The sequence below is a fragment of the Nyctereutes procyonoides genome, unplaced genomic scaffold, assembly GCF_905146905.1.
Source record: "Nyctereutes procyonoides isolate TBG_1078 unplaced genomic scaffold, NYPRO_anot_genome, whole genome shotgun sequence".
Classification (NCBI taxonomy): domain Eukaryota; kingdom Metazoa; phylum Chordata; class Mammalia; order Carnivora; family Canidae; genus Nyctereutes; species Nyctereutes procyonoides.
Window position 1 is genome coordinate 1,119,076 of NW_026575133.1, and position 12,785 is coordinate 1,131,860.

General features: G+C 36.8%; 1 protein-coding gene across 1 annotated transcript in view; it reads left to right on the forward strand.

Annotated features, from left to right (window-relative positions):
• HELLS (helicase, lymphoid specific) overlaps positions 1-8,307 on the forward strand; it is a 43,677-nt gene extending 35,370 nt beyond the window's left edge. The window contains exons 20-22 of the mRNA XM_055300252.1: positions 1,205-1,301; positions 1,382-1,458; positions 7,732-8,307. Coding sequence (XP_055156227.1) covers positions 1,205-1,301; positions 1,382-1,458; positions 7,732-7,826 — 269 coding nt within the window. The 3' untranslated portion in view covers positions 7,827-8,307. The remainder of the gene's footprint in view (positions 1-1,204; positions 1,302-1,381; positions 1,459-7,731) is intronic.
• Positions 8,308-12,785: the final 4,478 nt, after the last annotated feature.

Here is a 12,785-nt window from a genome sequence, read left to right on the forward strand (position 1 = left end):
AGGGGAAGTAGAGTAAGTAAGGCATTGGTGTTTTATATTTTGTTCCCTAAGATTCTTTAGAAAAATTCTACCTTTATTTGTGTAATATAAAATTCTGTTTGGAGAAATTGGCTCTATGGCTACCTTAACAAAAGTTGAAAACATCTATAAGTTGTGAAGCCTAGAGAAATAGGAACATGATAATGTTGAAAATCACTATCAGTTTGTTTTCTACTACTTTTCTACCTGCTTTCTACTTAAATACTTTGTCTCATATGAGTGAAGGAAATGTGGGTTAGCTTTTAGAAATCTTCAATTTAACTTGACTGAACATTCAGATTGTACTTGGAATTTACACTGGAGGAAAAAAGAACTTTTCTAATAAGATTTTGTGCAAATTAAAATTTTTTCACCTGTGTTTATTTAGAAATTTTAGTGATGAAATAAATTTTCTTTATGGAGTATAATTTAAATTCAGTAAAATGTATGTCTAGTTTTCTTTTCCCAATTCCGTTTTCAGCATTTTGAAAAATTTATATCAAAAAACAATTTGAAAGGAATTTTTTAAGTACTGACTTTGTTGAGGTAATATACATAGAGTAAAATACTGATGGTAAGTGTACAGATTGATGGATTTTGACAAATGTATACACTTGTAACTATCCTCCAGATCAAGGTAACAAAGCTTTGGTTCATCCAAAGCATTTCCTTGTGCATCATTTTCCATGTTCCCTTGTCTCTCAGTAAAAGGCAATCACTGTTTCAGTTTCTGCCACATAGAGAAGTTTTCCTAATCTCATATGTGAATTCATTTGTATGTATGGAGCTAGTTTTGTTCATAATATTTTAAGATTTGTTGTTGTGTGTATTAGAAGTTAATAGTTTATCCTTTCTTTATTAATGTTTAAATTGTTTTCTAGATTTTGTTTTTTATGAGTAAGGTGCTCTTGTTTGCTCAAGTGTATGGACATATGCCTTTGTTCTTGGTCTTTGAATGAGTGTATGTTTACCTATAGGAAATTGCTAAACTTTTCCCCAAGTGGGCATACATACCATTTTATACTTGTACCAGCAGAGTATGAGAGTTGTGGTTGCTTTTCTTCCTTATTAACACTTGACTTTGCTTGTTGTTTTTAACATAAGCCATTCTTTACTGGTTTGTAATGTATATTTTGGCTTTAAAAATAATTTTCAGTGTTTTCAATTTCTTGAAAATTTTTTCTAGATCATTTCAAAGGTGGTCAGTCTGGATTAAATCAATCTAAGAATTTCTTAGACCCTAAGGAATTAATGGAATTATTAAAATCTAGAGATTATGAAAGGTAAGCTTTTTTTTAACTTGAGAAAAATGTAATTCAGTTTTGATTTATCATAAGGACTTGAATATTTTGTTTCCTTACAGGGAAGTGAAGGGATCAAGAGAGAAGGTCATTAGTGATAAAGATCTGGAGTTGTTGCTAGATCGAAGTGATCTCATTGGCAAGTATCATGCTTTTATTTTCTTTAACAGAAACTGAAACAGACATGTAAGAAGAGAGAATAGTAATACTATACTCTTATATGTAATTCATTCAGCCACTAGTCTATATTTTTTTTTTCATTGTGAAAATTTTGTCAGAATCTTTAAATTATGAGATTTTACTCTTTCAGGCATCTTTTACTGAGAACATGTCTTTAAACATGGTCACTATGTCGTAATTACGTTATTACATTTAAGAAAACTGACACTAAGTACCTTTGATATCATCTACCTAGGCCATGTCAAGATTTCCCCAGTGGTCTCAAATCTTTAAATTCAGGATCCAGATTTCACTGTTGACTCTCTTTTCTTCTGTAACACCTTCCTCACTTTTACCATGTCATTGACAAAAACTGAATTGTTTGTTTTATATAATGACCTACATTCTGGAATTGGCTGGGTTTTTTTTGTTTACCCCTTTTGTATTGTTCTTTGATTTGTTCCTCTGTCTACTTATTTTCTGAAAAGTGTACAGCTTGGCTGTATTTTATTTTATTTTATTTTTATCATAGCTGTACAAGCTTAGATCCAGGTTCCATTTCTTAGGAATACTTTGTTCTTTCTCTCTTTGAGAAAAGCACTTGTTAGCATTTATTTATTTATTTAGATTTTATTTATTCATTCATGAGAGAGAGAGAGTCAGAGACAAAGGCAGAGGGAAAGCAGGCTCCATGCAGGGAGCCTGACATGGGACTCAATTCCGGGTCTCCAGGATCACACGTCGGGCTGCAGGTGGCGCTAAACCGCTGCGCCACAGGGGCTGCCCACTTGTTAGAGTAAAATGAGTCTCCTTCCATTTGGCTTCAAGCTACCAGGACATCCCCCACCACTACCACCACTATTAATCTTCTCAGCTCTTCTGCTAAAGAATTTAACCTTCTGTGATGACAGGCTGATTTGGGAGCTTTCCCTTCTGCAGAACTTTGTGATTTGATTGCATTTTGTCAGTGGTAGAATCAGTTTCAGTCTTGTTTTTCCTGCATTTATTTGCCAGTGTCTGCTCACTGATAAAGGTTGGCAGATGTGCAGAAGCTCTGACTCCTCTTTAAGTGGTAATGCACCATACCAGCTTTCCCAAAGTAACCTGGGTGATGTTTGTTGAAGTTGATCCTGCGTTGATGCTACCAGCATTACCTTGGCCTTCTGGGTGCTGTTGGTACTTGTCATTTTGGTTGTGGTTCACATCCTGACATTTCCAGGTCTTCCATAGTCTGGATGCTATTTTATTTTATTTTATTTTATTTTATTTTATTTTATTTTATTTTATTTTAAGATTTTATTTATTCGTGAGAGAGAGAGAGGCAGAGACACAGGCAGAGAGGGAAGCAGGCTCCATGCTGGGAGCCTGATGCAGGACTCAATCCCGGTTCTCCAGGACCACGCCCTGAGCCGAAGGCAAGCACTAAACCGTAGAGCCACCTAGGGATCCCCATGGATGCTATTTTAGCAGCCAAGACAAAGGAGCTGTTGTCATAGTTTAAATCCTCCCAGGAGGCACATATATCTGAGTTTCTCCTTTTTAGTGAGCTAAGATTAGCCAGCCGATTCAGGCTGATCTTATTATAAAGTTCTGTGTTCTATTTAACCTGATGGTTTTAGTAACCACTGATGATGATTTTTTTAGAACCATTATTTCCTTAAGGATTGCAAAATGGTGACTTTCTGTTTAGTTACTCCTTTATTAGCTAAAATTATATTAAGAATTTTTCCCTATCAACTCTTTGGTTACTCTGTACAGGATAAATTGTTTCTTTTATTTATCAATCTTTAGAATAATGAGTTGATGCCTACAATGGTAACCATAAATTATCTTGAAAACTAAAATATACTAAAACTAAAATAAACTAAAATATACTAAATATTTTAAACTCATCATTTCCTAATTAGTTTATAACAGTACTAATATCTATGCTCTTGATTGTGTGTATTGTATCTATAGAGTAGAAATACTAAATAATGGTGTACTGCTGCGTATCTTTTCCGAACCCTAGTTCAGCACTGTTATGGTGGTAGCTTGGTATTGATGATGGTAGGGATATTTAATACCATGGAGATAGGAAAAAAACTACAAATCAGGGCCTTTTGGTGGGCAGGGCATCAGGGAAGTGGATTATTAAACATTTATGAGCACATTACTGAGTTTAGTTTCATGCTGTCTTCAACTTTGTTTCAAATGCCTCTTCTTAAAATTGTACTTCAAATACCTCTTCTTAAAATTGTACTCTGTCTTCTTATCATTGAGTTGAAAAAATTCTTTATATATTCTAGATGTAAATCCTTTATCCAATACGTGTTTTTTTGTTTTGTTTTTTTCCCCCTATATTCTGCACCCAGTGTAGTTCTCAAACCTATGACCCTGAGATCAAGAGTCACGTGCTCTACCTACTGAGCCAGCCAGGCACCCCTTGTCTTGCACTTTTCTTAATTAGTGTCTTTTGAAGGTCAAAAATGTTTAATTTTGATAAAGTCTAGTTGATCTTTTTTTGTTACTAATGATTTTGATGTCATGTGTAAGTAATCTTTGGTGAAGGTCATGGTGTTTTCTTTGAAGAATTACAGTTTTAGTTCTTGGATTTGAGTTAATGTTTCTGTAGAGTATGAGGTAAAAGTTTAAATTTCTTGTGCATGTTGCACCATTATGTTGAAAAGACTATTCTTTCCCTATCGAATTGCCTTGACACTGTTATTATAAGTCAATTGATCATAAATCTTCAGGTTTATTTCTGCACTCTCAATTCTGGCCCCTTCATCTGTTTGTCAGTCCTATGCCACTAGCACACTGTCTTGATTATAGCTTTGTGGTCAATATTGAAACTGAAGAGTGAATCCAATTTTGTTCTTTCTCAAAATAAGTTTTAGCTATTTTGAATTCTTTGCATGTTTTCTTTAGTTTTCAAATATTCATGAAAAAATAAGAGGAAGATGAGTCCTATGGCCAAATCTTAAATATATTATCAAATAAAAATCAGCCATATAGGGGTGCCTAGCTGGCTTAGTCTGTGAAGTGTGCAACTCTTGATCTTGGGGTGTAGGTTCAAACCCTGCATTAGGTATAGAGATTATACAAAAATTTAAATCTTTCACCTCCATTTTTCTTAAATTAGATATGGAGAATAATGGGCAGCCTGGGTGGTTCAGTGGTTTAGCTCTGCCTTCAGCCCAGGGCGTGATCCTGGAGACCCGGGATCTGGTTCCACATCAGGCTCCCTGCATGGGGCCTGCTTCTTCCTCTGCCTATGTCTTTGTGCCTCTCTCTCTCTCTCTCTCTCTCTTTCTCTCTCTCTCTCTCTCATGAATAAATAAATAAATATCTTTTAAAAAAAAGATAGGGAGAAGAATGTTGTTAATCTGGTAAAATGCATTCATCCAGTAAATTCCTAAAATCAAGAGCAATCAAGGATAACAGCTCTCATTCCCACTGTACAGTACACAACATTGTATAATTTACAAGGAAGTCCTAACTAATGGTATAAAATAAAATAGGTAGGGGAGTAGTAATTGGTTTTAGTGTAGTATTTGCAGATAATATAATCATCTCCATAGAAAGTTAGGGAATTTAGACATTTTTAAAATAGAAGTTGAGAAGGTTGCTAATAATTAATAGTATGTGTATCAGCAATAATTATTTTGAAAATCCGATGTTTCAGGGGCACCTGGGTGGCTCAGTGGTTGAGTGTCTGCCTTTGGCTCAGGTTGTGGTCCTGGGGTCCTAGGATCAAGCCCTGCTTCAGGCTTCGCATGAGGAGCCTGCTTTTCCCTCTGCCTATGTCTCTGCCTCTTTCTGTGTGTGTCTGATTGATTGATTGATAGAATATTTAAAAAAAAAAAAAAGGAAAGGAAAGAAAATAAGATGATTCCAATAGCTTCTTTTAGCTAAATTATGGGCAAAATTATGAAGCCTAGAAGGACTGAATAAATGTACATGATTTAACTATATTCATGGAGGTGAATTATGAGTATAGGTAAATATGTACATGTTACAGGATAAGTCATTCTTCCCTCACTTAATAGTCTTTATATGATTTTCTAATTAAAACCCCAATAGGGGATCTCTGGGTGACTCAGCAGTTTGGCACCTGCCTTCAGCCCGGGGCATGGTCCTGGGGTCCCGGATCGAGTCCCGTGTCAGGCTCCTTGCATTGGAGCCTGCCTCTCCCTCTGCCTGTGTTTCTGCCTCTCTCTCTCTCTCTCTGTGTCTCTAATGAATAAATAAATAAAATCTTAAAAAAAAAATAAAGCCCCAATATGTCTCTTTAAAGAACTATGACAGGCAGTTTTCAAAATTTTTATATGGAAGATTAGTAAAGGCCAAAGAGCCAGGACAATTTTGAAGAACAACAAAATATTCCATACCATGTATTAAGATAAAATTTAAAATATATATATAAATTTTTTTTTTAAGATTTTATTTATTCATGAGAGAGAGAGGCAGCGATACAGGCAGAGGGAGAAGCAGGCTCCTATATAAAATCTTTAAAAAAAAAAAAAAAAAAGGACACCTGGGTGGCTCAGTGGTTGAGCATCTGCCTTTGGCTCAGGACATGATCCCAGAGTCCCGGGATCAAGTCCCACATCGGGCTCCCTGCATGGAGCCTGCTTCTCCCTCTGCCTATCCTTGCCTCTCTCTGTCTCTGTCTCTCATGAATAAATTAATAAAATCTTGAAATAAATAAAGGTCATAGTAATCAAGACCAGAATTAGCATATGATAGGATAAGTGGACCAGTGGTTTGGTGAATCCAGAAAGTCAACCAAACTTGAATGGAAAATCAGTAAATGACAGAAATGGCAATTCAGACTAGAGAGAGGGAATTCCTATTATTCAAATGCATGATATAAGGACATCTAATCAACATCTGAGAGACCTCATACTCAACAAATTCTACATAGATTAATCTAACTGGTCAAAACCTAAATATTAAAAGCGAAACTTTTTAAAAATAGGCATATATATGTATGATTTTATTTTATTATTTTTTAAAGATTTTATTTATTCATTCATGAGAGACACAGGGAGAGAGAGTCAGAAACACAGGTAGAGGGAGAAGCGGGCCCCACGCAGGGAGCCCAGTGTGGGACATGATCTCGGGCCTCCAGGATCACGCCCTGGGCCGAAGGCAGGCACCAAACCTCTGAGCCACCCAGGGGATCCCCCTATATGTATGATTTTAGAACAGGAAAAGAATTTTTTTTTTAATTTTATTTTAAGATTTTTTTCCTTTATTCATGAGAGGCAGAGATAAAGGCAGAGGGAGAAGCAGGCTTCATGCTGGGAGCCACCCAGGCGTCTCAGGGAAAGAATTAAGGTACAAAATTAAATTAAATCAATAGATTTTATTACTTTAAAGACTTGTATAAAAGCAGATGATATCATAAACAGAGATTAGAGACAAACCACAGAAATATCTGCAACACATAACGGGCAGGAAGTATTTATTACATACAGATAACTAAAAGCAAGAAAAAATGGACAACTTGAGCAGTTACCAGGAAAGAAGTGGCCTGTGAACATACAAAGATGTTTCAACAGCCAAAGAAATTGGAGTAATGCCGTTCAAAATCAGTAGAGATTTGACTCCATATCTATCATTCACAAAAATGTAAAAGAGCGGGATGCCTGGGTGGCTCAGTGGCTGAGTGTTTGCTTTCAGCTCAGGGCATGATCCCCCGGGGTCCTGGGATTGAGTGCCACATTGGGCTCCCCACAGGAAGTTTGCTTCTCCCTCTCTGCCTATGTCTCTGACTCTTTCTCGAGGTCTCTCATGAATAAATAAATAAAATTTTTTTTTTAAAATAAAATCTTTTTTTAAAAAATGTAAAAGACCACATATTAGCCGGGGGGGATGTGTATGAAGATAATTTTCATGGTATCTTGCCTCTCAGCTTTTAAACTAACCATGATTGGGCTTTTTATTTTTTTTTAAATATCCGAAAATGCAATTTCGAATTGGTGCTCTATACTCGTGTATCTTAAATTCAGCAGAAGTGATTTTGATTGGCAAACTGATGTTTGTTCCTTAGAGGTCAGTTCTCATTGTAATAAGAGTACACTTTCTCACTTTTGCTATGTTGACTATAAATGATTAAGGAATAAAGTGCCCCACATTTCTGTGGGTTTTTAAATTGTGGACAGACTCTTCTCATGACAACATATTGGACATCTCTTTTAAGATACCTTTTTGGGTTCTTATACTTTTTAAAAAATAAATATTTGTTTATATATTTTTTTCTTAGATCAAATGAATGCCTCAGGACCGATTAAAGAGAAGATGGGGATATTCAAGATACTAGAAAATTCTGAGGATTCCAGTCCTGAATGTTTGTTTTAAATTGGAGCTAAAGACTGTCTTTTTAAAGTTTAAAGTTCTTGGTTACATCTAGTGATTTACCTGTATTGGTTTTAAAATCCAGATTATCCACTTTACTTTTTTGATTGTATCAGTTTACATAATTAAACTAGTTCCATTGCATAATTAATACATAGTAATTTTATGAGCCTTATTAAGAACAGAGAAGTATTCAAAGTAACTTTAGGTTTTCCGTTAATTTTTCAGGCTCAATAATATTCTTGGGTACAGGCTGATTTGTACTTAACCACTGCCAGATTTATACAGTCTTCCTGTGGAAGTTTAATGTCTTTTTCCCCCTTTTTAGCAATACAGTTCATGGGTTTGGGGTACTTCAGTTATGGAGTAGGCTTTGATGGGGGGAAAGATTGGGATTATGCTTTCTCTTGTTTAAATAAGAAATTGTTTGATTTTAGGGTCTATTTCTATAAAATACTTTACCAAATAAATGTTTGTTATAAGACCGTCTCATCAAATTATTTTTTCAGAAAAATAACAGCAAAAGTCTTGACTGGCATTGTTGACTTGATTTTATTCATTAGTACTATACACACATATAAAGATTTCATCTGGACATTGGTTAATGCAGAGCAGACTCTCAAAAAAAATTGCAGGGTCATGACAAAAGACCGGAAATTGGAAGTGGTAGTATATCACGCAAAACAAGAATAGAACAAGAAAGAAGAGACCCTGAAAATGTATGGTGAGGGGGGTAAATAGTACCCGAGAGAAGAATAAAATTCATAGTATACGATAGAGGAACATAAAGGCAAAAGTGGGAACAATTTAGGCCAAATATGTGTGTGTATGTGTGTGTGTATATCAGACTATGGGGCAGAGAGTTCCTTAATGCTCTCTGAACCATTTCTGTGTTGTTTGTCTCTTGCGAAAACATGTTTAATGTATATTAGATTATCTCTCCTATAGTGTAATCGAGCTAGGACTTAGAAGAAAAACTATTTTGAGAGAATATTCAGTCTGATGAACAGACTACAGAGAGGTGTGTGTTTTAAGTGGGAATGTTTACCAGTCACCCATGCTGACCAATCATCCCTGTAACTTGGTTGCTCAGTAGTTCTACTAAGTTTCCCTAGTCTGTACTGTTATGTTGTCTAGTGACTATTTCTTCGGTTCACCTCTGTCCTCACATCTATAGTAATTCTCTCTCACCTTGCTCCCTATTGGTGCTGAAAAATAGAATCAGAAAAGTAGTTTAAAAAATTGCCACAACAGCATCTATAAGACTACCAGCATATGTGCTCATGTGTCCTTTCCTTTACTATGGATATATTATCCTAACTCGAGCCAACAAGTGTCTCGTTTCTTTCTTTTACGCAAAACTCTTTGGAAGGTTGTCTTTAGTTTGCCAGTTTCTAGCAAACACTACGCCTGGTTTTCCTTCCTACTTCTCTTGTTCATTCTTAGTTCCCTTAGCTATTTCTTCCTTATTGTCTTTGGCCCCTAGACATTAGGATGTCCCAAGCAAGACTTGGGGCTCCCTTGATGGTCTTTTTTTTTTTTTTTTAATTTTTAAGAGTTTATTTATTTATTCACAGACACACACACACAGAGAGGCAGAGACAGGCAGAGGGAGAAGCAGGCTCCGTGCAGGGATCCCGATGTGGGACTTGATCCTGGGTCTCCAGGATCACACCCCGGGCTGCAGGCGGCATCAAACCGCTGCACCACTGGGGCTGCCCTCCCTTGATGGTCTTATCTCACTGACTTACATAGAGGACTCAAATTTCTATCTCTAGCCAGAATCTTTCTCCTGAACTCATATCCGGCTGACTACTTGACATTCTTATTTGGTTGCCTGATCACTCAAACTGTCCCAAATCTGAGCTTATGAACTCGTTCTCCAGCCTGTTGAGACTGTGAGAACCCATGAACTTTATTTTTAGCTTCCAAAAATCTTGTGTTGCCGTCTCTTATGTTCTCTTCTGGGAGTTTAACATCTCTCTCATTTTCTTTTAGTTCTAGATTTTAGTAAGGGTCAGAAAGAAAAAGATATTCTAATTGTGTGATACTGAAACAAATACTATCTGTTTCTGTCTTTATATAAAAGAATATTCCTAACACAGTATTTGTCTTCAGTTAATCAAATTGTCATGAAAAGACAGCTTTATTTGTTCATTGAGTCTTCCATATCACTAGACAGTTCCTAATGTGTTGAGAGGTATAGTGAAAGTCGTACATGAACATTTCTTAAAGATTTACTTTGGAGAGAGACCAGTGGGGAAGAGGCAGAGGGAAAGGGGGGAGAGAATCCTAAGCAGACTGTGCTGAGCACAGAGCCTAAGGTGGGTCTCAATCTCCCGACCCTAAGATTGTGACCTGAGCAAAAGTCAAGAGTCAGGTGCTTAACTATTGTACCAGCCAGGTGCCCTGGAACTTGAATATTTCTGAGTAAACGTGTTTGATGGCATCTTTCACTAATGTCTTAGCAAATATTTAGTCTTAGCAGTTTGAAGAGATACTTTATGAGAATGAAAAGCAATATTTATATTCAAAATATTAAGTGTTTGTTTTAAGGTCCATACTCTCAAAGAATTATTTTGGTTTTGAGCGTTTTAAATTAATGGTAGTTAAGTTTTTATGATCCTATTTGCTATCTTAAGCATTACATTTCTACAAACAACATACTGTATTTCTTGCCTAACCATTAATTATGGTTACCAATTTAAGCCCAGTGAATCATACTTAAGAGTAAAAATTTTGGGGCAGTCCTGTTGGCTCAGCATAAACGCTGCCTCCAGCCCAGGGTGTGATCCCGGAGACCCGGGATTGAGTCCCACATCAGGCTCCCTGCGTGGAGCCTGCTTCTCCCTCTGCCTGTGTCTCTGCCTCTCTCTCTCTCTGTGTCTCTGTGAATAAATAAATGAAATGTTTTTTTTTTTTTAAAGTAAAAATTTTTAAAAATCTCTTGATCTTAAGTTCTTTGGAATCACTGTCACAACTTGATTTACTATCATTACTGTTACATTCAGCTATGTACTTGTCAAAATCTAGTGAAGCTTGGGACACCTGGGTTTAATAGTTAATCATCCAACTCAGTTTTGGGCTTAGGTCATGATCTTGGAGTCCTGGGATCAAGGACTTTGGGCTTGCACTCAATGTGGAGTCTGCGATTCTCTCCCTCTGCCCCTCCTTGCACTGTCCTGTTTCTCTCTAAAGTCTTAAAAAAAAAAAAAAAAAAAAAAAAAAAACTAGTGAAGCTTGTTTTGTTTTGGTGGGGGGTTTGTTTGCTTTTTAATGCAGGGCCCAAATTCCTGATCCCTAGGCTGAGTTCGAAAGTCAGATGCCTAACCAACAGCCATCTGAGTGCCCCAGTCATCTTTCCATTATACACATTTATGTCTCTCATTTAGCTAATAATGTGAACTTTAAACAGGTTTAGTTGGCTCAGCGGTTAAGCATCTGCCTTCAGCCCAGAGCGTGATCCTAGAGTCCCAGGATCAGGTCCCACATCAGGCTATCTTCATGGAACCTGTGTATCTCTGTCTGCCCATGTCTTTGCCTCTCTCTCTCTGTGTCTCATGAATAAATAAATAAAATCTTTAAAAATTAATTAAACAGGTTTAGTTAAAAGTTAAAATTATTTTTGGGGTGCCTGTATGGTGCAGTCAGTTGAGTGACTCGGTTTCAGCTCAGGTCATCATCTCAGGGTCCTGAGATCAATATCCATGTGGGGCTCTACACTCAGCACAGTCTGCTTGAGACTCTTTGTCCCTTTTGCTTTGCTCCTCTTCTCTGGTCTCTAAAACAAATAAATAGGGACCTCTGGGTGACTCAGTTAAGCATTTGCCTTCAGCTCCGGTCACAATCCCAGGGTCCTGGAATTGAGCGCCCCACTCAGTGAGTCTGCTTCTCCCTCTCTCTCTGCTACTCCCCCTGCTTGTGCTCATTCTCTCTGTCAAATAAATAAAATATAAAAAATAAAATTTTTTAAAATGGTTTTTTAAAATTATTAAAAATATTTTTACATTTTCTTAGAATTTTACAAAAGTTTGGCTTATAGTTGACAAACGAAGCTTAAATTACTACATGTTATAATATAGTCCAGTTGTGTGTGACTAGGATAGGAGTTTGACAGCAGTGCCAAGCAAAGACACCACTGCTACCAGATGATAAATGCTGTCTAGGTGTTATGTGGTACCAACATAATTTGAAACTACAAGCATTTAAATCCAGGTTATAGACCACTGTACTTGATTATAAAGTGGTTGGTCATTCATGTGATCCAGAATGTGCTTGTATAGGGCAGCCCTGGTGGCTCAGCGGTTTAACGCCACCTTCAGTCCAGGGCATGATCCCGGAGACCCAGAATCGAGTCCCACATCGGGATCCTTGCAGGGAGCCTACTTCTCCCTCTGCCTCTCTCTCTCTCTCTCTGAATAAATAAATTTTAAAAGTAATCTTAAAAAAAATAGAATGTGCTTGTGTACATTTTGTTTAGATTTTGATTGAAATGAATACATAATTAAAAGCTCAAATTCCTGGGCTATGTCCACAAAGACCATTATGAGAAAGCCCTAAAGCATAAATTGTCCATAATTTTTCATGATCTCTCTTTCACAAATCTTTTGTGTCTTACCCAGATCAATCAACAGATTGACCCTCCAAGTCATGCCTCTGGAGTCTTGTTTACCTTCTTCCTGAGTCTTGTTAACTATCCATCACTATTTTGGTTAACTATGACCATCTATTGAGGGGAGGGGGGTTGTTACATGAGCTCATGAGCTCTGCTCCTCTTTCTAGAGTATTTCAGAACTTTTATAAAGTATGCCTGCCTCTCTTCATGCTCAGTACTCTGCCACCACCTACCTAATTAAGGTAGTCAGATGAAGATTTCATTCCTTTTTAGCTTTAGAGTTCTTTAATGAAATAAAAATAGGGACGCCTGGGTGGCTCAGCTGTTAGGTGTCTGCCTTCAGCTCA